Here is a 24571-nt window from a genome sequence, read left to right on the forward strand (position 1 = left end):
GTGAAGATGAGATGGGGAGAGGGGAGTTGGGTGAGAATTAGCAGTTGTTGAAATGGTGAAGAGCAATAGAAATGTCCTGAATATAGATGGGTAGGTACTGTACAAGGGGGGGACAAGTTAAAATGAAGATCTGATGACATATCTTCTCATTTGCCCACCCCTCCTCCAATATTTGGCCCCACACTCCACCTTCCTTTTCCATCAGATTCCATCATATGCAGCCCCTGATTACCACATCCCAGCCCCACTTTCAATCCTAAGATGTTGACTGTCCAGTTCCCTCCACAGATGCTGCCTGACCCATTTTTACATCAACCGAGGGTGCTGTGCACCAGGAATAAGTTGTTTATCTATTGAAGACACGGGAGATACTTAATTGATAGGTGGATGTATTTACTTTTTTCAAGTACCTAGATGCTGGTGATTTGGAGATGTTGTTTATTGATGTAATACCTATGTAACAATTAAACAAACTTGATGGAAATAAAGTTCTTTGGAATAAATACATTTAAAATCCACCAACACAAGTAATTCATCCACACACTGAAGATAAGAATTTAGTCTGTTCCTAAAGCTCCGTGCAAATGGCCATAAGTAATGCAACAAAATCACCAGATAATCTGGGCTATTTGGTTTACTTCTCAGTTTTGGGGGTCTTTCAGTGTCACAGCACTAACATTTATTTCTTGAAATGTGACATGAGGAAGCAATAAAATACAGGAAACACGCAGCAGGAAACACTCGAGAAACAAAATTCATGTTTGAGACAAAAAGCCCTTGACTGAAGCATGAGCCCAATGTTTCTTCCCACTGGTGCTGCCTGATCTGCAAGGTGTTTGCAGCCTTTTAGTTTAGTTTTGTTTAGTTATACAGTGTGAAAACAAGCACTTTGGCACACTGGGCCCATGCCGACCAATGATCACCTGTGCATACGTTCTATCCTACACACTAGGGATAATTTACAGAAGCCAATTAACTTACAAACCTGCATGTCTTTGGAATGTGGGAAGAACCTAGAGTACCCAGAGAAAACCAACAGTCACAGGGAGAAAGTACAAAATGCCATTTAGTTTAATTTAGTTTACTTTAGTTTCATAAGATCATTAGATCATAAGTGATAGGAGTAGAATTAGGCCATTCGGCCCATCAAGTCTGCTCCGCCATTCAATCATGGCTGATCTATCTCTCCCTCATAACCCCATTCTCCTGCCTTCTCCCCATGACCTCTGACACCTGTACTAATCAAGAATCTATCTATCTCTGCCTCAATTCTGAGGCTATGACCTCTAGTCCTAGACTCTCCCAATAGACTCTCCACATCCACTCTATCCAAGCCTTTCACTATTCTGTGGTCCTCCCTCATTCTTCTAAACTCTAGCGAATGTAGGCTCAATGCCGTCAAATGCTCAGTTTAGTTTAGTTTATCATTGCCATCTGTACCGAGGTACAGTGAAAAGATTTTTATTGTTGCCCGATAGGAGAGGGGAGAAGAGGGAGTGACCGGGGTGAGACTTGTTCGTGATTATGCTGGTAGCCATGCCGAAGCAGTGTGAAGGGCAGATGGAGTCAATGGAAGGGAGCTTGGTTTGCATAATGGTCAGGGCTACATCCATAACTCTCTGCCATTTCCAGTGATCTTAGATGGAGCTATTCCCAACCATACTGGGATGTATCCTGATAAAACGCTTTCCACAGCACAGCTGTAGAACTTGGTGAGGGTTGTTGGGGACATGCCGACCCTCCTAAGTCTTCTAAGGAAGTAGAGGCATTGGTACACTTTCGTGGCCATTGCTCTGATGTGTCTGGTCAGGGACAAATTGCTGGTGATATTTATTCCTAAGAACTTGAAGCTTTTGACCATCTCTACTTCAGTGCCATCAATATATACCAGGGTGGGTACTGCTTTACTTCCTGAAATCAATCATAATCTTTTTTATGTTGCTGACATTGAGGGATTGGTTGTTGTCTTTACACCAGATTACGAGGTACTCGATCTCCTTCCTGTGTGCTGTCTCTCCATTATTTGATATCCGTCCTGCTACGGTGTGTCATCTGCAAATTTGTAAATTGAGTTGGATCGGTATTTGGCTGCACAGTCATAAGTGTATAAGGAGTAGAGTAGGGGGCTGAGAATGCATCCTTGTGGGGTAACATTCTTGAGGATTGTCGTAGAGGATGATTTGTCCCCTATCCTCACCTCACCTCTCATGGTGATGGATGAGAGTGAGAGAGTCTGTGATTGCATCCAGAAAAGGTTCATGGAAGATGTCAGGCTCTCTCAATCTCTACATTTGTACCTGTCCAAATTTTAAACATAATTGTATACACCTCCAAAGCTTCCCCTCCAGTTTTCTCATTCTGTATTACCAACTCTCTGCAACTCTCTGCAGATCTTTTCTGCACCCTTTCCAGCTGAATGACAGTTTTCCCGTAGCAGGGTGACCAGAACTATGCACAGAACTCCAAGTGCGGTCTCAACATGACTTGTACAGTTGTAACATGACTCACGTCAAAAATTTGATTTTAAAGTAATGCTGAATTAAAAATCAATCTAAAAGTGTTAAAATAATATTAAATTTGACATGTATTAATGAATATGTTTATCATTTTAACTGTCTGAAACATCAGTTATAGTAATCTCAGGCTTAGGTTAAAAGGAACACAGGTTTGTTTGAAGTGAATCTCTGCAAACCTCAGACCTTGTCCATCGACTGGGCGGCACGGTAGCGCAGCGGTAGAGTTGCTGCTTTACAGCGAATGCAGCGCCGGAGACTCAGGTTCGATCCTGACTACGGGTGCTGCACTGTAAGGAGTTTGTACGTTCTCCCCGTGACCTGCGTGGGTTTTCTCCGAGATCTTCGGTTTCCTCCCACACTCCAAAGACGTACAGGTATGTAGGTTAATTGGCTGGGTAAATGTAAAAATTGTCCCTAGTGGGTGTAGGATAGTGTTAATGTGCGGGGATCGCTGGGCGGCACGGACTTGGAGGGTCGAAAAGGCCTGTTTCCGGCTGTATATATATGATATGATATGATATACGTTAAATACTACAAGTTATAGATGTTTTTCATTGTTAATGCTTTGGATTCATATTAAATTGAGTGTTGCGAAGAGCAGCAAAATATGATGGTCTTACATTTTGTTGTGCTTTTTTTACAGAGCTCGAAGCAGAGGAATGGTGTAAACTTCTTTCTGTTGAGTGCTTAGGATCCAGACTCAATGATATCAGCTTTGGAGAGCCTGATCTTTTGGCAGCTGGTGTTCAAAGGGAACAAAATGGTAGGTTGATGTGTTGTGGAGCTTTCTGAACTGAATCAATAACAATATTGAGTGTTTTACATTCTGATCTATTTGCTAAATTTACTCGAGATTTCCCCTTTGCTGATCTAGTTCGTTTTGAGATTCTTTCATTGTTGAAGGCTTGAGCTGTCGACATCAGAAGTCAGCTGAGGCAAACTGGCACGCACAGGAAAAGGAATTTGATTTGAGGTATAAAAAGGAAAAACATGTTTCCTTCGTGAGATCAACACAGCCTTCTTATGTAATGGATGGAAATTTAATAACCATCTGTTAATTTAATTATCCCACCCGACAAATAAACTAAAATTGTTGGTTTCACAACGTTATACATCATTCTCCAGGGTCACAGACCCAAAATGTTGACTGTTTCTCTTTTTCCGGAAGCTGTCTGACTTGCTGAGTATTCCAGCATTTTCTCTTTTGATTTCAGTTTACCAGCATCTGCCTTTTTCTTTTAATTTAAATTTCACACAGTGATCTTCTCAGCATTTTATACTGGAACCAAAGACAAAATTCTACTCTGTTGTATTATTGTGCTGAGCATTAAAGTCAATACGATAGAAAATTGGGAGGAGATACATGTGATTGATATTTATTTATCGAGTGATTGTGACCTAGACAAACCTCAAGTAGTAAATAATGACAGCTCTCAATGTCAAAGTTAGGATCAGTCTCAATCTCAGAAACCTTTGCAAGCTGGTCTTTGTTGAGATATACCATATATGGCTGAAGAAGAGTCTCGAAACGAAACGTCACCCATTCCTTCTCTCCAGAGATGCTGCCTGTCCTGCTGAGTTACTCCAGCATTTTTTGTCTATCTTCGATTTAGAAACATAGAAACATAGAAAATAGGTGCAGGAATAGGCCATTCGGCCCTTCAAGCCTGCACCGCCATTCAATATGATCATGGCTGATCATCCAGCTCAGTAGCCTGTACCTGCCTTCTCTCCATACCCCCTGATCCCTTTAGCAAAAAGGGCCACATCTAACTCCCTCTTAAATATAGCCAATGAACTGGCCTCAACTACCTTCTGTTGCAGAGAATTCCACAGACTCACCACTCTCTGTGTGAAGAAATGTTTTCTCATCTCGGTCCTAAAAGACTTCCCCCTTATCCTTAAGCTGTGACCCCTGGTTCTGGATTCCCCCAACATCGGGAACAATCTTCCCGCATCTAGCCTCTCCAACCCCTTAAGAATTTTATATGTTTCTATAAGATCCCCCCTCAGTCTTCTAAATTCCAGCGAGTACAAGCCCAGTCTATCCAGTCTTTCCTCATATGTAAGTCCCGCCATCCCAGGGATCAATTTGGTGAACCTTCTCTGTACTCCCTCTAAGGCAAGAACGTCTTTCCTCAGGTTAGAAAACTGCACACAATACTCCAGGTGCGGTCTCACCAAGGCCCTGTACAACTGCAGCAGAACCTCCCTGCTCCTAAACTCAAATCCTCTTGCTATGAATGCCAATATACCATTCGCTTTCTTCACTGCCTGCTGCACCTGCATGCTTGCTTTCAATGACTGGTGCACCATGACACCCAGGTTACGTTGCATCTCCCCTTCTCCCAATCGGTCACCATTCAGGTAATACTCTGCTTTCCTTGCCGCCAAAGTGGATAGCCACATTTATCCACATTATATTGCATCTGCCATGCATTTGCCCACTCGCCTAATCTATCCAAGTCACTCTGCAGCCTCCTAGCATCCTCCTCGCAGCTAACACTGCCACCCAGCTTCGTGTCATCCGCAAACTTAGAGATGTTGTATTCAATTCCCTCGTCCAAATCATTAATATACACTGTAAATAACTGGGGTCCCAGCACTGAGCCTTGCGGTACCCCACTAGTCACTGCCTGCCATTCCGAAAAGAACCCGTTTATTCCTACTCTTTGCTTCCTGTCCGCCAACCAATTTTCTATCCACCTCAACACTAAACCCTCAATACCGTGTGCTTTAAGTTTGTACACCAATCTCCTATGTGGGTCCCTGTCGAAGGCCTTCTGAAAGTCCAGATATAACACATCAACTGGTTCTCCCTTATCCACTCTACTAGTTACATCCTCGAAAAATTCTATAAGATTCGTCAGACATGATTTGCCTTTGGTAAATCCATGCTGACTTTGTCCGATGATTTCACCACTTTCCAAATGTGATGCTATCACATCTTTAATAACTGACTCTAGCATTTTCCCCACTACCGATGTTAGGCTAACTGGTCTATAATTCCCCGTTTTCTCTCTCCCTCCCTTTTTAAAAAGTGGGGTTACATTAGCTACCCTCCAGTCCTCAGGAACTACTCCAGAATCTAAAGAGTTTTGAAAAATTATCACTAATGCATCCACTATTTCTGAGGCTACTTCCTTAAGCACTCTGGGATGCAGCCTATCTGGCCCTGGGGATTTATCTGCCTTTAATCCATTTAATTTACCTAACGCCACTTCCCGACTAACCTGGATTTCCCCTCAGTTCCTCCATCTCATTAGACCCCCGGTCCCCCGCTATTTCCGGCAGACGGTTTATGTCTTCCTTAGTGAAGACAGAACCAAAGTATTTGTTCAATTGGTCTGCCATCTCCAGTTCTTTCTTACACTTACCATATATGACTCTTTGCTGCCGACTGCTGCCTAGCAGAAGTCAAATAAAGTTCAACCATCTTCCACTTTTGGTAATTGCCCTTGGAAGGAACACAGATCCTGTGCCAAGGTCACAAAGTGCAGTCATTTAGCATCATCCTGGTAACCTGCTGCCATGAGCATTCTTTGCACAAGAAAGCTGCCATATAAGTGTTTTCTTCGTTTACTTGTACAGTTTCCTCTGACCCTTGAGAATATTCTGCCACTTCCCTCCCTTCACTGTAGCATGAATACTGCCAACGCTCCCCTCAAGCTGAAAGAATACCGATGTGACCTTTTGTGAGTTATTTCCTGAGGTCTGAGGTCAGAGCGTTAAGGAGGGAAGCAAGTAACATACCCTGAGGCCTACTTATCCTGAAACATGCAGTATGTTGGAAAGCCTGCCGGTGCTGCTTTGAAACAGGGTTAATTAGTTTTGTGATCGCTTTACAGCTTCTTGAGACAGCATGAGGTAAATTAATAATGTCATTTTAACAATGGAAAAATGTTACCGCAAAAATTCTATCCCCTGTATCTTTCACTATTATCTCAGTGCCAAAGAAAAGCAAGGGAGCAAGCTTTAAGAACAACCATCCAGCAGCTCTGACATCGACCATCAGGAAGGGCCTCAAGAGACTAGTCATGACACACATTACCTCCAGCTTCCCACACAGCCTGAAGCCATTGCATTTTTCCGAACATTGCAACAGGTTCACAGCAGACGCCATCTCCCTGACCCTGCACTCATTGCTAGAACATCTAGATAACAAGGACACCAACACCAGACTATTATTTATTGATTATAGTTCTGCCTTCAATACCATAATACACACAATCTCATCTCCAAACTCTTGAACCTATAAGTCAGCACCCCTCCTGTGGACTTTGTGACCCTTCGACCATAGGTAACAGAGGACAGGTAGCAAAACATCCTCCCATGATAATTCTCAACTATGGTGCTCTACAAGGATGTGTTCTCAACCCCGTTCTATACTTCTGGTACACTCATAACAGTGTGGCCAAATTCTGCACCAACTCCATTTAGAAGTTGGCAGATGACACCACACTAGTCAGCTGGGTTTTCAACAATGACAAAAAGAAGCACAGATAGGAGATAAAGAGTTTAGTGACATGGTGTCAAGACACCAGCCTCTCCCTCAATGTCAGCAAGACAAAGGAGGTAGTTATTGACTTCAGGAAGCATGGTGCTGGACATGGCACAGTCAGTATCAATGGTACTGAAACAAAATGGAAATAGGTCAGATCTTCAAGTTCTGAGGTAAAAAATCACCAACAATTTGTCCTGAACCAACCACTTTGTAGCTGTAGCCAAAAAAGTACCACACGCCTCAGGTTCCTCAGAAGATTAAGGAAGTTCTGCATTTCTCTAACACCTTTTACAAACCTCTAGAGGTGCACCACAGAAAGCATCCTAAGGCGATTCATGACAGCTTGGGTTGGCTCTGCCCAAGACCGCGAGACATTGCAGAGAGTTGTTGATTAATTGAACGATAGAGCATGAAAACAGGCCGTCGGTCCATTGAGTCTACATTGACCATCGATCACCCGTTCACACTAGTTCTGTTATCCCACTTTTGCATCCGCTCCCTACAAACCGCGGACAATGTCCAGAGGCGAATTAACCTAAAAACTCACATATCTCTGGGAAGCGGGAGAAAATCGCAGCACCTGGAGGAAACCCACGCAGTCACAGGGAGAACGTGCAAACTCCACACAGCATCCAAGGTCAGAATCAAACTCAGATCTCTTGTGCTATGAGATAGCAAATCTACCAGCTATCATACAAACCAGCCTCTCTCCATTATCTGCATATACACTTTATGCTGCCTTGGGAAAACACCCAACATATTTAAAGGCCATTTTCACCTCGATTATTCCCTTTTCCCCTCGTCCAGAAGATACAAAAGCTTGAACGCACAGATCACCAGATTGAGGAACATCTTCTTCTCCCCTTTTATCACACTACTGTAAGCTAGGATGTAGTCCAATTCTTTCAATTTATTTAATTGCAGACCTTGCACTTTTTCTCTGTAACTATAACACCTTAAGACCGTGACACTATATTCTGAATTGTGTTATTTTTCTCTTTGCACTACCTGTTATACTTGGGTATGCAGAAACAAGCAACTGCAGATGCTGGTTTGCAAAAAAAGACACAAAGTGCTGCAGTAACTCATCGGGTCAGGCAGCATCCCTGGAGAACATGGATAGGTGATGTTTCGGGTTGGGACCCTTCTTCAGACTAAAGATACTGGGCATGGCTTGGTGTACTCATGTATAGCATGATTTGACTTCATTGCACACAAAAAGAAGCTTTTAGTGTATTATGGCACACATGACAACAATAAACAGATATCAGTACCAACATTGGGGCAGTAAGGGACAAGTTAGCTTCTTGTCATAATTTTATTGAAGTGTTGTTACTGGGAACTATCTTTACATTAAGCAAAGCTTGATCACATTCAGCTTTGCAACATAGCTGTGTGCTTCCCCCCCATCCATTTAAAGGCTTTAATAGGTGCTGCACCCATCCTGTCTGTGTTGCCCAAGCCCCTTCGAGCTGGTAACCTACAAGACAACTGTTATAGGATTTCTGTCTTGGTAACACAGGGACAGATCTTCAGCACTTCAGGTAATTTAATCCTTCATGTGTTTATATTAAGCTATGGACCAGCATATGTTTTTGCTTTTAAAATCGTCTCTTCCTCTCTATATCTGTATTACTGTACTGCGGGTTAAAGTCAATACTGGCTGAATCCATCCTGTTTTAACTTACTCTTTTCCTCTTTTGTTGGATATCTCATGATTCCACCGTGTTAATTATCAATTATTTTCTACTGGCATCAGTTCTCAATGACAGCTGGATATAAATTAAGAGGTATGAAACGTTTCTGAAATATTCAGTGAAAAATATCATCTCAGTAGCAAACCATGGGCAGAATCGAGTACATTTGCATTTCAATTAAAGTTTTACGATGAAGGCTATTTCTAGGAACCTGGGTTCCCGCTGCTGAGACAAGGACAGTTCTTTGCAGATTTCAAACAAAGTCATCTCAAAGTTTTCTTCGTGTCTGGCTATTAGCATAGACTTAGGTGTGAATTCAGACAGTTTCAGAGACAGATGTCTGGTGGGTGAAATTTAAAGAGAACATTAAAGCAAAGTGCCAGAATGAGCAACTCTAAGAATAAAGGACACAAAGTGCAGGAGTAACTCAATGGATCAGGCAGCACCTCTGGAGAACATGGATAGGTGATGTTTTGGGTATGGACCTGAGCTATCCATGTTCTCAAAATTACAGTATGCTGCCTGACCTGCTGAGTTACTCCAGTACTTTGTGTCTTTTTTTGTTAACCAGCATCTGCAATTCCTTGGACAACTCTGTGCATTCACTCCCTACACAGTTGCTGCCATATGTACCATTTACAAAATAGATCATAAGATCACAAGTGATAGGAGTAGAATTAGGCCATTCAGCCCATCAAGTCTACTCCACCATTCAATCATGGCTAATCTATCTCTCCATTCTAACCCCGTTCTCCTGCCTTTTCCCCATAACCCCTGACACCCGTACTAATCAAAAATCTATCTATCTCTGAAAATAGGCGTGCAGCGTAGGTTTACTAGTTTAATTCCCGGAATAGCGGAACTGTCATATGTTGAAAAACTGGAGCGACTAGGCTTGTATACACTGGAATTTAGTAGGATGAGAGGGGATCTTATCGAAACATAAGATTATTAAGGGGTTGGACACGTTAAAGGCAGCAAACATGTTCCCAATGTTGGGGGAGTCCAGAACAAGGGGCCACAGTTTAAGAATAAAGGGTAGGCCATTTAGAACGGAGATGAGGAAATTTTTTTTCAGTCAGAGAGTTGTAAATCTGTGAAATTCACTCTCAGAAGGCAGTGGAGGCAAATTCTCTGAATGCATTCAAGAGAGAGTTAGATAAAGCTCTTAAGGATAGCGGAGTCATGGGGTATGGGGAGAAGGCAGGAACGGGGTACTGATTGAGAATGATCAGCCATGATCACATTGAATGGTGGTGCTGGCTCGAAGGGCCGAATGGCCTACTCCTGCACCTATTGTTTATTGTTACGCTACTCATGTTACTCTGACATCACCTTTCAAATCCTTGACTTTTAATACCAAGAAGAACAAGGGTCAGTGGTACATAGGATCATCACTACTTGTTCCCTCAAGCTGCACACCATCCTGACTTGGAGGTACATTAAATAATAATTGGAATTCTTTTCCCAGCAAGGCTGTGGGACTACTGTCACCAGAAAGACTGGTGCATTTCAAGAATCTGGCACTTTACCACTTTCTCGAGGGTAATTTGGCAATGAAAGTTCATCTTGACAGCAACTTCCAGATGACTCCGAGATAAATAGAGTAAATAAGTTAGAGGGAAGGACGAAGACATTTCTCTCTCTGTCAGCACTGAAATTAAAGTTGTTTCGCTTCTTCTTCAGCAGTCTCTCGAGACTGAGGATGATTTGTCTCCACCATTTTTTTGTGGGTTCTAAAATCGCAAATGAGGCCAAATATTACACAACAGATTCTTCCACTGATGGGGCAGGGGATTCCTGACAGGATGGGTGCAGGGTAGGTTGTGAGATCTCCCCTTCTCCTGCTGCTTGCATGGGGACTTACATGTGCTTCTGGATATGCTTGGGCTCTCAATACTCCAGCTCCAATTTCAGCAATCGTGGATCAGAGTTCCCAGGAGTCAGTGAGTGAAACTTCATTGCTTCAAGGATCCTTTGAAATCTTTTCCTCTTATGTCAGGCGGCATCAGGCAGCACCATTGGCAATAGTGCGGCCCTCCCTCTCTGATGAACTTAATGCATTCAATGCATGCTTTGTGTCGAAGGCCAATGAGGTAATGACATCTGTCCCAACAGACTCAAGTCTGTCTGTTCCCACGATCACTGTTGCAGAAGTAAGATCGGCCTTCCTGAGGCTGAACACGGGGAAATCAACTGGTTCAGAAGGAGTTCCTGGCCACGTCCTTAGGAACTGCATGGACCAACTAGCGGGAGTGTTCACGGGCATCTTTAATCTCTCCCTACTCCGTTCTGAGTTACCCAGTTGTTTCAAGAAGACCACTACCATCCGGATACCAAAGAAAGACAAGTTCTCATGCATCAAAAATTTCAAAAAGGAGATTGAGAACCTTGGAACTTGGTTCCAAGACAACTACTCCCTCAATGTCAGCAAGATAAAGGAGATTGTGATTGACTTTTGGAAGCAAGGCAGTACACACACTCCATTCTACATTGATGGGGCCACTGTAGAGATGGTCAAAAGATTCAAGTTCCGAGGAATAAAAATCACCTGCAATTTGTCCTGGAACCTCCACATCAAAGATATGGCCAAAAATGCACACCAATGCCTCTACTTCCTTAGAAAGCTTAGGATATTTGGCATGTCCCAAACAACTCTCACCAACTTCCACGGATGCGCCGTAGAACACATTTTACCGGGATGCATCACAGCCTAATTGGGAACAGCTCCATCCAAGACCGAGAAATTGCAAAGAGTTGAGGACATAGCAAAGACCATCACACAAACCAGCCTCCCTTCCATTGACTCTATCTACACTTTACGCTGGCTCAGCAATGCCACCAGCATAATCAAGGACCAGTCATCCCTGTGACTCCCTCTTCTCCCCTCTCCCATCATCCCAGTAGCTATAACTGATCATTTCTACCTTCCTTTAGTTGCTAGTTTTCTCTGGACAAATTTAAATGACGTCCAGTACCTAAGGAATGTATTTTGATTGGAATATTATAATCACTGACTAGACAGTCCAAAGTGTCTTGCATGGCTGCTCCCATACCTGCTGTAACTAACCAAGACGTAATCAAGTTGAATTTCACATCTTGACTAATTTAACCTCACCTGCCTGTTGTTGGTCGGGACCTAGATGTCTCCCTCGAACCTCAAAGCAATTTCAGACCCAGCGCAAAAGCACTCAAAATACAGCCATCAAGAATACAGTTATCCCTTAGTGTAAGAATGCCTGTGACGAGGGAATAGCATTCACTTATCAAAGAAATACTCCTGTCAGTTTTGCTGAAAATATGTACTTTAAACAACTGAGCACTATGTTTTATTTCATCTTCTGACAGACCTCCAACGTGAATGTTCAAGCCAAGGGTTGTCTGGTTTGCTAAGTAAGAATTTGTGAAACTGACAGGACTTACGCTTTGAATCGGGGAAATGCTTCTTTGAATAATGTATGAGCGAGGCATTAACTGAAACCATAAAGCTGTGAGCTTTATTGAAACATTGAGGCAATATTTATGCACATAAAATGCTTCCAAGTATTTAAAGTGGTAAATAGCCCAGAGTAATATATGGTTTGAGAGGTCAAAGAAATTAGAATTAATTAAGCTTTTGTAAAGATGACTATCCATTGCGAGGAATGGCTTCTGAATTTTAATGTAATTTATGCAAGATATGGGCAATTTAATGATGTATTGTGCTTACTTTGTCCATTTATACTTAATGAGGATGACACTGCAAGTATTTTCATTTTGGATTCCAGGAATTCACCAATTGAATCTCAGAATTCTGTAGAAATGCATACAGAAATTAAATGAACACTACAAAACATGTGAGATGACATGTGATAAAATATAAATGTGGGACAGTAAGAAATATTCAGCTGAGCTGTAACGACCTGCAGAAAAGAAAAATCCCTTCAAAGCCTATAAAAGTGACAGACGTTTCCAAATCTCCAGGGGAAATAAAGTGTCAAAGGCTTTGAAGATTCTGGTAAAAGATAAATATTCTTTAAAGATACTTTTTTCAATATTCATAAATAATAAACATGGTAATAATATTCATTAAATCTTTGTAAAGGTCTGTGCATAATTGTCTGTGTTTGTAATTAATTCCTTCGCCAACGGTGTTGTAGTTGACATACGAAAGAAAGAAGAAGAACATTATTAAAAAAGGGCCGATTGATCCCTCTTTGACGATAATGATCTCACTGCAAAATCTTCCAGTATTAATATTAAGTTTGAGCTCTCACTCAAAGCTTGGTAATGCAAAGTTCCTTTTATAATCCCATTGCTAGTTCTTACATATGGTCATTGGGGTTGCTCTAACACTCCATCAGGATCAGCCATGATCGCATTGAATGGCGGTGCTGGCTCGAAGGGCTGAATGGCCTACTCCTGCACCTATTGTCTATTGTCTATTGATATCCATTGAAAAACAATGTTTGTTCAAAGCTCATAATATACCCTCAGAATGCAGAATGCAATTCTATTGCACCCACGAACCAAGCTCCTGCAAGAGCTAGCACATCCTCTGTTCACCAAGTGATAGCTAGATAGTCACAGTTTTGGGAATAAAGTCCACAAAACAAACTCCCCTCTTTCCCCTCTGCCCCCAACTCCTACTTTGGATGGAAGTTCTCTGAAATAACAATTGGACCTATGAGTGACTGAGGAGAAACTGTCTTTGTGTGCAGGACTTTCACATGTGCAATATTCTAGCAGCTACAATTTGCAACCAAGCCATATTAAGCCCTGATTGCCTCCCAAACATTGGATATTCACTGGTTACTTGACCTGAGCGACAATTATGCTGATGTGTGAACAAGCTTGCCTGGAAACTGGTTTAGAAGAATGAATTCAATCTTGTGTGCTACATTCATTACATAGTAATAATTTGAAATGATGTTTAGAGGCAATGTGCAATAACTATTTGCTACTATGTTGCATATTTAGTTCAAGCAAAGAGGATAGATTAAGAGAGTGTATTTTTAGAGGGCCGAATAAACTGGGATTGAGAGCGAGAACATCACAATGTGGACAGAGGGAAAGAATAGGATAAAGGAGAGAGAGAGAGAGAGAGAGAGAGAGAGAGAGAGAGAGAGAGAGAGAGAGAGAGAGAGAGAGAGAGAGAGAGAGAGAGAGAGAGAGAGAGAGAGAGAGAGGAGAGAGAGAGAGAGAGAGAGAGAGAGAGAGAGAGAGAGAGAGAGAGAGAGAGAGAGAGAGAGAGAGAGAGAGAGAGAGAGAGAGAGGGAGAGAGAGAGAGAGAGAGAGAGAGAGAGATCAGTGCTATTCAGATCAGTTTCATTCAACTTTAGATGATTGTTGGTGAAGGGAATAGATTTGCAAATAAGTATCTGGAGTTGTTACTCCAGCTTTTAGTGTCGATCTTCTGTTTAAACCAGCATCTGCAGTTCCTTCCGACACATAAGTGTGGAGTTGTGGAGGAGGCGCACAGTTTTGGATAATGTTCACCAAGGACATTGTGTAGATGAGGAGCAGCCAAAGGGAAAAGCATTAGAAGGACTTTACATAGAAAGGGAAAATAATTCCATTGTTGGGGGTACTCTGATTAAAATAGGACAGGGAAAACTGACAGCAGGGAAATACAAACTCCCCGAGGCAGACAATAGAGCTTTCAAGAGGATGGAGTAGAGGTCAAGGAGGTCTACTACATGATATGTACAATGGTGGGAGATGTTGCTAGTAATTTTGATTCTTCTTCTTCTTCTTGCGTTTGAGGCAGCAGAAGTTATGAAGCTGCTTCTGCTTCTGCTGTCTCTGTTTGTTGTCGTTCGCCTGACTGAGGTCAGTTGACAGTGCTCACCACGGGGAGGTCGACAACGTGAGCCTCGTGATTTTGATTCAGGTTGTTTCAATACTGTGACAAGAAACAAATTTAACAGTAAGGATTTAAGATGAAATTACCAAAGTGATGTGCACACATTTTGGAGAAGAAGGGAATGTTAAAATGGAATGATAGTATTGTAATTTGCAAGGACAGAGAGGGCCAGCATTCCAACGGGTGCTTGTGATTTTGAAGGATAGGATGCAACCATTTATGAGAATTTACGATGTGCCGCAGAATAAGAGCTAGCAATGTCAGGCATCTGAGGTTTAATGGACAGATACTGATGTGAATGTGGGTATAATCAGCAAGACTACAGCAGTGAGAATATGAATTCAGGTAGAGAATAAAGGAAGGTTTGAGTTCATGATTTGCGCAGGGCAACCTTTGAGAAAGTTTGACCGTGTGGCAGTGGAAACAGCAGAGCCAATGCCAAAATTATTGCCACACTTATTTGATTTGAAGATAAATGAAATATAAACCAGAATTTAACAGGTTGTTGATGGAGAAGAAAATGAGCTATCATTGTTTTCCAGGATAATTCAGCTTGGTAGGGGAGAGGGAAGTGCAGTAGTGTTGTATGTAGCTGTGTGGCGTCTTGCAGGGTTTTGTTCTGTATCCCTGTAAATCAACTTCAAAATCCATGCCACTATCAGAAGTCTTCATGGAAAATCCTAGTATTTTCATTCAGCAGCATATTTCCGCTTGCATCTTTAATTCCTCTAAGACTAGGCTATCACCAACCCTCTCCTCAATCACCTGGGGATGAAAATTGAGCCAAAGGATTGTTTTCTTCCCTAAAGCCCTGCCTTCCCCTCATCCTTCCTGATTTGAAATACCAATTGAAGATGAAAATTCAAATCTTTTGAACCTATCCCTAACTTCACTCAATATATTTATTGAAGTGAGGAACACTCAGTTCAGGATGTTGGATATTGCATGGGGTGAGGTGAAGGACCTTTCATGGCTTATAGCTATTTGTTTTACAATTGACACCTGGAAGCACAGCAGGTTGATCATTTGTTCTGTGTCAGGTGAAGCTTTGGTACAGATGTAACAGCAGATCCTGGTGCTTGTCATTTCACCTGTTATTGAGACAAATACACCTTTGAAATGATGAACAGCAAGATTTGTGACCTTTTTAATGTTCTTTTGCATGTCCAGGGAGTTGTTTGAAGCTCTTTGCACAATAAAATTCAGAAATGTAAGGACTTTAACCACCCCCTCCCCCTCCTAACATCTGTCCCTACACCCTCTCCCTCGCCTCCTTCAAGGGACCCCAGCAGTCCTCCAGGTGACACAGAGATATATATGCACCACCTTTAACCTCAGCTACTGCATCCAGTGTTCCCGATGTGGTCTCCTGTACATCGGCAAGACCAAGCATTGAGTCGGTGACTGTTTCGCTGAACACTTGCACTTGGTCTGCCAAGGCCTTCTGGACCTCCCATCCGCCTATCAAAAACCCCACTCGCCTGTGTTCCTGCCCCTCCTCTCTTCCAGCCTTCTTTCCTTTCCTTACAATCAGAATGAAGAAGGGTCCCAATCCGAAAGATCACCTATCCATGTTCTCCAGGGATCCTGCTTGACCTGCTGAGTTACTCCTTTTTTGTGTCTTTTTTCGTAAACCAGTTTCTGCAATTCCTTGTTTCTACAATGCCAGGACTGGGTTATTTCATCCGTTGTGTCTGCTCCATTGTTTGTTAACATCCAGCCTGGTTAACTCGTGTTCTGCACTAACCCGGGATGTCTTCATTCCTTCATATCTAAAACTTATCAATATTTGTCTTGAATATATTCAACAAATTCAGCCCTTTTTAAGAGAGAATTCTGAAGATTTACTACTCTAGACAATAGGTGCAGGAGGAGGCCATTCGGCCCTTCGAGCCAGCACCGCCATTCAATGTGATCATGGCTGACCATTCTCAATCAGTACCCCATTCCTGCCTTCTCCCCATACCCCCTGACTCCGCTATCCTTAAGAGCTCTATCTAGCTCTCTCTTGAATGCATTCAGAGAATTGGCCTCCACTGCCTTCTGTTGCAGAGAATTCCACAGATTCACAACTCTCTGACTGAAAAAGTTTTTCGTCATCTCAGTTCTAAATGGCCTACCCCTTATTCTTAAACTGTGGCCCCTTGTTCTGGACTCCCCCAGCATTGGGAACATGTTTCCTGCCTCTAACGTGTCCAACCCCTTAATAATCTTATACGTTTCGATAAGATCCCCTCTCATCCTTCTAAATTCCAGTGTATACAAGCCTAGTCGCTCCAGTCTTTCAACATATGACAGTCCCGCCATTCCGGGAATTAACCTAGTAAACCTACGCTGCACGCCCTCAATAGCAAGAATATCCTTCAAATTTGGAGACCAAAACTGCACACAGTACTCCAGGTGCGGTCTCACGAGGGCCCTGTACAACTGCAGAAGGACCTCTTTGCTCCTATACTCAACTCCCCTTGTTATGAAGGCCAACATTCCATTGGCTTTCTTCACTGCCTGCTGCACCTGCATGCTTCCTTTCAGTGACTGATGCACTAGGACACCCAGATCTCGTTGTACGTCCCCTTTTCCTAACTTGACACCATTCAGATAATACTCTGCCTTCCTATTCTTACCACCAAAGTGGATAACCTCACACATATCCACATTAAACTGCATCTGCCATGCATCCACCCACTCACACAACCTGTCCAAGTCACCCTGCAACCTCATAGCATCTTCCTCACAGTTCACACTACCACCCAGCTTTGTATCATCTGCAAATTTGCTAATAGTACTTTTAATCCCTTCATCCAAGTCATTAATGTATATTGTAAATAACTGCGGTCCCAGCACCGAGCCTTGCGGTACTCCACTAGTTACGCCCTGCCATTCTGAAAGGGACCTATTTATCCCCACTCTTTGCTAGTAAAGCATCTTCTTAGCTATGTCCTTAATGGCAGACCATCAGTTTGATACCATGATCTCAAATTTATTGGTTTATTATTGTCATGTGTACACAGATGTAGTGTAAAACTTTTATTTGGGTGTAATCCATAATCATATTAACCATGAGTACAGTCAAGCCATACACAAGTACAACAGGTGATCCAGAGAGAAAAATAACAGAATAATAATAAAATATAAAATAGTTGCAGGAGACTAGCACAGTCATTGCGGATGTATTTGTTTGGAAGACAGGTTATATATTACAGAGAAACTGTTAGGCAATAAAACACCCAGGTCAAGGGAAATATAAATTCTGCATCTACCCTGACAAACCCTCTGAAGAATTTTGTGTATTTAATGAGATAATTTCATTCTTCTAAATCCAGACTGATTAATTTCTGATTAGCAGAGCAATTGCTGATTAGATTGATTACCCTGTCCATGGCCTTGAGTTAATGTAAAGCCCATCCTATTAAAGCCACTCTATGAATAGTTGCTCCAGTATTCCCTTGTGCAATTTGCAAGGTAACTGCTAACAGGATCAATCACCTGTACACTTGGGAACATATTCCTCTGAGTGATCACAGGGCCAGTCTTTTTTTTTGTAGCAAAATGGAGTTGAAGTGAGCTGTGCATCTACATAAAATGTTTGTGCCAAACATGGTGCCTTGCTGTACTGATCTCATCTCCCGCTGGCTATCGGGTGACCTATATTATAATCCCATTAGAGTAAATGCTTCTTTCTTATTTATGAGCTTATTGGATGTACTCTCCAGTATGTCCTCTCTGAACACCGCCATGACATTCTCCCTGATTAGCAAAGCAACAACTCCACCTCTTTCACCCTCCTCTGTATCTCGTCTGAAACATCTGAACCCAGGCACATTGAGCTGCCAGTCATAAACCTCTCGCATTGAAATCAACACACCTCAGCCCTTCAGTATCCCCGTATTCATGGACCTCTCCATTCCTGTCCTTCCTTTGAGACTTACTTGTCATAATCTCCACTTTCTCATCAGCCCTTCCATTTGCTAACCTGTTGCACTAGTTCCCACCCCCTTGCTATTCTGGTTTAAACCCTCCTGGGTAGCACTAGCAAATCACCCTGCAAGGATGTTGGTGCCTCTCCAGTTTAGATGCAATCCCTCCCTCTTGTAAAGGTCATCTCTGCCCTAGAAGAGATCCCAATGGTTCACAAATCTGAATCCCTGCCCCTCCACCAACTCCACAGCCATGTATTCACCTGCCCTCTCCTCATATTGCTACCGTCACTATCAGGTGACACCGATAGTAATCCAGAGATTGCCATCCTCGAGATCCTACAGGGGAATGGCCACAGGGAATTCCTGAACTCTTTCCCTTCTCCCTTTCCTGGTGGTCATCCATCTATTCTCTGCATCTACGATGTGACCTCCTCTCAATAGCTCCTATCTATGGCTTCCTCACTCTGGATAAGCCTGAGGTCATCAAGCTGCAGCTCCAGTTCCCAAACTATCTAAATTGTGTTAAATGTGAAAGTAACCAACAGATTAGTGTTTGCGTCTATTTATAGGAATAATATGTTGAAGGAACATTACATTGCACTGCACTGTAAGCCTTGATCAATCTTTCCCCACCTTGATCAAATTCAGGAATTAGTATCAGAAGGAAGGTAATGGTATACTGAGCTATTGGTGAGAAGATAGTTCTGGCAATCACCTGGATTGGTTTTCTTGTAAATAGTTCCAGTTAAGAGGAATTTAATAAACCCTTGGAAGAACTCAATACAATGTGAATGGTGTTAGATAAAAAAGAGTTTGATCAGGTTTGAACATAATTATCAGCGTAGACCTTTTGCGTTGAAAGTAGACACAAAATGCTACTCAGTGGGTCAGGCAGCATTTCTGGAGAGAAGGAATGGATGACGATTCGGGTCGAGACCCTTGACCCTTCTTCAGGTTTTGCGCTGAATGGCCTGGTTCTGTGTTGTGAGCACCGTGTAAGATTACAAAAATGTTTATTTTTCCTTTTTTTTTCAGAGCGTTTCAATGTGTATTTGATGCCAACCCCCAACCTGGACATCTATGGAGAATGCACCATGCAGATCACACACGAGAACATTTACCTATGGGACATCCACAATCCCAGAGTAAAACTTGTCATGTGGCCGCTCAGCTCTCTCAGGCGGTATGGAAGGGATTCGACATGGTTTACATTCGAAGCTGGCAGGTAACTATGATAATGAACTACCTCTCACATTTAACTAGGACAGCTTCTTCCTCTCTCAGGAACAGCTTCTTTTGCCTCCCCCACGAAACCTCCCCTCAGGAACAGCTCCTCCCCCTCTGTTATTAGATTTCTGAACGGTCCTTCTATAAGCTAGGGTACTGTCTGATTCACCTTTACCCCGTTGCGGACATTACACTTTGTCTGTGAAACTGACACACTACAATACTGACATCTATATTCTGCACTCTGTACCATGCCCTTTGCTCTATCTATTGTACTTGAGTTTGACATAATTGTATTCATGTACAGTATAATCTGATCCGTTAGGATAACATGCAAAACATAGCTTTTCACTGTGCACTTTATGATAATAAACCTAAACCTAAATAAGTAGTTACATAATGCATGTTCATTAAGTTTAACTGACTAAAATCTGCATCATAGTTCCATCATAGTTCTATCATATATCCTAAAATATTGTGATCCCACAACACTATGCTGCAATAATTGTTTCCCTTGTAATCACATGCCCCATGACTTTGCTCATCTCCTGTGACTATATCACAGTTTTTCACTGGATACTCTGAGATAGAAATTGATGGTGTATTGGTTGTGTGAAAGACCCGAGACTCACCCAGAATTGGACTTCTAAGAACAATTAACAGGCAAGGCTAATTCCTGGGGAAAAGCTTACAAACAGGTACAGTTTAAATGACTGAAGGGACAGGTTCAGTTTTTGTGCATTTAATTTGCCTGAGTGGACAACATTGAGGATGTTGATGCAGGGATGATCACACATCCAAGATACAGGCCACTCTACTGCATGTTTATTTAAATGAATACATAGACAAATTGGGCAGGTCCTGTGTGTGTATTATTCTTTTCAGGGTTTTTTTTCCTCTCGGCATTTAATCTATAAAATGCCTGTGTTTGTGCTGAATAACATAGCTGACTTACAAGATCAATTAGTAACAAAAATATTGGGATAAATGTTCATTGGGCAACAAGAGATTTTATTTGAACGTGTAAGATTTTGAGTTATCGTATGGATTTTGAGTTTCCACATATTTATTCTGACTCTGCTGATTAAGGATATCTGCAGCTAATTAGTATTTGAATCGAATTAGAGTTTAGCTGAAAACAGGGTTGTCAAAGAAGGTTAACAAAATCAGGTCTACATCTGTGGAAAGAGAAACAGAGTTAACTTTTCAGGTTGAAGATCCTTCGTTAGAATTAGGGAAGATCAAAATCAAGATGGCTTCATTTGCAGAGCGAGATGGGGTGAAATGGACAGGCAAAAGGGAATCCCTTTGGCTACAGATTGACAGCATCTGCAATTTTGTTTTCATTTTCTGTGGGTCATTATCAAATGGGTCATCATCAAATGGAGCCCAAATAAAACTACTTGTAGGTAAAAACTAGCTGTAAATTTGCACAGCAAATTCCATGATCTCTCCACCATACTTTCAGCAGAACTTGGACATCCTGGCAACTTAATTTGGATTATTTCAATGGGTTTCCACAGTGGCCAATAAGGATGGTCAGAATTCAGCCCTATGCTTGGAAGTGAAAAAGTAAAATTTGAACGATTAAATCAAATTGCAGTGACACAGTCACATAGTGAGCCTTTACAAACCACTGTAACATTGTTTGAAATGCTGTGGATCACACAATCAAGGGTGCATTATGTTCCAACAAATATTTAATGACCACTTAGACCATTCATGACCTAAGCTATAAAAACAAAATGGAATATAATTTACCATGAATTAAACTGCATTAACACATTGGACTGTATTAAATCATTTTAAGTTCCTTTTAAAAAGCTCTATCATATGTAAACATCATTAGTTTAATAAATGAATGATTTTTCTAATGACTTTGAAATAAAATACTCTCAGCACATTTAGTAAGGAAACCTAGATGCAAACATTTAATAACAATTAATTGGCACAGCCCAATAAAAAAAAAACCTAGAGTATGGTATGTATTAACATTTATTCCACAGAAAATTATATTAACAATAATTTATTTAAAATAATAGGTCTTCTGCGGCTTCTAATTAAGGTTTGTATAGTCTAGGAGAGTTCTATTTTCAAAAATGTTGACTCTTCATGAGAGTAGATTGAATCAACACACATAAATTCTTCACATTGCCGGTTAATTTACATTCTGCCATATCAGTATTTAAAATTGTAACATTAAGCCAAAGATTTGCATATTTACTGAGGAAATGATGGCAGCATTTAGTGCTCCTGTTTCTTTAATGTTCTAAGTTGCGCCATTTTTGGCATGGACATTGTGGGCCAAAGGGCCTGTGCCTGTGCTGGGCTGTTCTATGTTCTATATTTCCAGCATTTTCTGTTTTTAATAGACAATAGACAATAGATGCAGGAGTAGGCCCTTCGGCCCTTCGAGCCAGCACCGCCATTCAATGTGATCATGGCTGATCATTCACAATCAGTATCCCGTTCCTGCCCTCACCCCATACCCTCTGACTCCGCTATCATTAAGAGCTCTATCTAACTCTCTCTTGAAAGCATCCAGAGAATCGGCCTCCACTACCTTCTGAGGCAGAGAATTCCACAGACTTACAACTCGCTGAGTGAAAAAGTTTTTCCTTAAATCCGTTCTAAATGGCCTAGCCCTTATTCTTAAAGTGTGGCCTCTGGTTCTGGACTCCCCTAACACTGGGAACATGTTTCCTGCCACTAGCGTATCCAATCGCTTAATAATCTTATATGTTTCAATAAGATCCCCACTCATCCTTCTAAATTCCAGTGTATACAAGCGTAGTCGCTCCAGTCTTTCAACATATGACAGTCCTGCCATTCCAGGAATTAACCTAGTAAACTTGCGCTGCACTCCCTCAATAGCAAGAATGTCTTTCCTCAAATTTGGAGACCTAAACTGCACACAGTACTCCAGGTATGGTCTCACTAGGGCCCTGTACAACTGCAGGAGTTGCAGAAATAGTTTGTATTTCCACAGTGGCGTAACAGTAGGGTCAAACCCGGGCTTCTGGCACTGCAAGACAGTAGCTCGACTGCCACTGTGCCACCCACAGAAAGTCATTGAATGTAAAGGGGATGTGGTTACACTCTCTTTCTGACAGTAGCCATTCCTACCATTGGTTTCGCCTTGGCAGTTTTTGAAGGGACTCATGTTCCCAATAGTCCAGGTGATGGCACGGTGGCAGAGTGGTAAAATTGCTGCCGAACACCGACAGAGACCCATTTTCAATCCTAACTAAGGGTGCCGCCTGCACAGAGTTAGTACGTTCTCCCCCTGACTGTGTGGGTTTTCGTCAGGAGCTCTGGTTTCCTCCCACATCACAAAGCTGTGCAGGTTTGTAAGTTAATTGGCTTTGGTAAGAATTGTAAATTGTCCCAGTGCGTAGGATAGTGTTAAAGAATGGGGATCGCTGGTCGGCGCAGATTCGGTGGGCCGATCGACCTGTTTCCACGCTGTATCTCTACATTAAACTAAGCTAAACTAAAAGGTGAAGATGTGCCCCCAGACATAACCCATGAATGGCTTTAATCTGACTTTTAAATTATATTGGCATCATGTTTGGCACAGACATTTGGTCTGTTCCTGTGCTGCACTATTCACTGTTCTATGTTAAATCGAATGATGTTACAATACAAGGAGAGTGGTAAAAGGACATGTAAACAATGGAAGGACTGCTTACAAGAAGTGCGAATGAACTTAGAATAATCTATATTGATACAAAATACAGAAAATTATAATAACAACACCAGGACAGACAGCACTGGTCATGAGAGAAACAGAGTTAACTTTTCCAATTAATTAAATTTCATCAGATTGGGAATATTAAATGTAGGGAAGGTAAGAAGAGATCAAAATATAACCTGCCCCTCCCCAGATACCTTCGCATGCAACCACAGAAGATATAACACGTGTCCCTGCACCTCCTCTATCACTTCCATGCAGCGTTCCAGGTGAAACGTAGATTCACATGCACCTCTTCAAATCTCATCTACTGTGTTCAGTGCTCTTGAAGTAACTCCCTCTCCATCAACAAAATCAAGCATAGACCATATGACCGTTTTGCCAAACACTTGCACTCCGTCAGCAGTTACTAACCATTTTAATTCCCCTTTGATTCCCATATCAACCTTTCTGTAGCAATATCGATAGATTATTGTCTCAACAAGAAGCAGAGAGTCGTAGCATTTTGGACTGGAGAGAAGTGTGCAGTGGAGTTCCCTAGTATCATTATTACAATCACTGTTTTCCTTAATATATTTAATGGTTTGGACTTTGATGTACAGGATCTCATTTACAAATTTACAGATGTTACAAAATTTGAAGCCATGGAGGACAGTGATCGTGGTACTGATGAGGATAATATTAGACTTCAAAGAGAGATGTATGGGTGGGTTTACAGGTGGCAGGTGAAATTTATTGCTGGGAATTGTAAAATATTATGTTTTGGTAGGAAAAATAAAAAGAGGCAACTAGAGGACACAGTTATTAAAGTAGCAGAGGAACTGAGATACCCAACAGTAGAAATGCATCATTCATTGACAATAATAGGACAGATTGAAAATGTGTTTGAAAAAGTATCTGGGACCTTTGATTTTATAAACAGAGGGGCAGAGAACAAGAGCATGCAAGGCATGGTGAATATTAATAGTTCACTAGTTTAGTCACAACTGGAGTATTACTTCCAGTTCTGCACAAACACTTTTGAAAAAATGTATAACCATTGGACAGGGTTCAGCAGACATTTAAGAAAATTATTATAGTGGTGAGGAGCTTTGGTTAAGTAGATAGACTGGAGAAGTTAGGGCTGTTCTCCTTGGAATAGAGGTAATGGGGGGTTCTAATGGAGATA

General features: G+C 41.8%; 1 protein-coding gene across 1 annotated transcript in view; it reads left to right on the forward strand.

The window, feature by feature from the left end:
* dok6 (docking protein 6) overlaps window positions 1–24571 on the forward strand; it is a 328109-nt gene that overhangs the window by 239808 nt on the left and 63730 nt on the right. The window contains exons 4-5 of the mRNA XM_078397809.1: window positions 3160–3279; window positions 19518–19707. Coding sequence (XP_078253935.1) covers window positions 3160–3279; window positions 19518–19707 — 310 coding nt within the window. The remainder of the gene's footprint in view (window positions 1–3159; window positions 3280–19517; window positions 19708–24571) is intronic.

The sequence above is a fragment of the Rhinoraja longicauda genome, chromosome 4 (assembly GCF_053455715.1).
Source record: "Rhinoraja longicauda isolate Sanriku21f chromosome 4, sRhiLon1.1, whole genome shotgun sequence".
Lineage (NCBI taxonomy): Eukaryota > Metazoa > Chordata > Chondrichthyes > Rajiformes > Arhynchobatidae > Rhinoraja > Rhinoraja longicauda.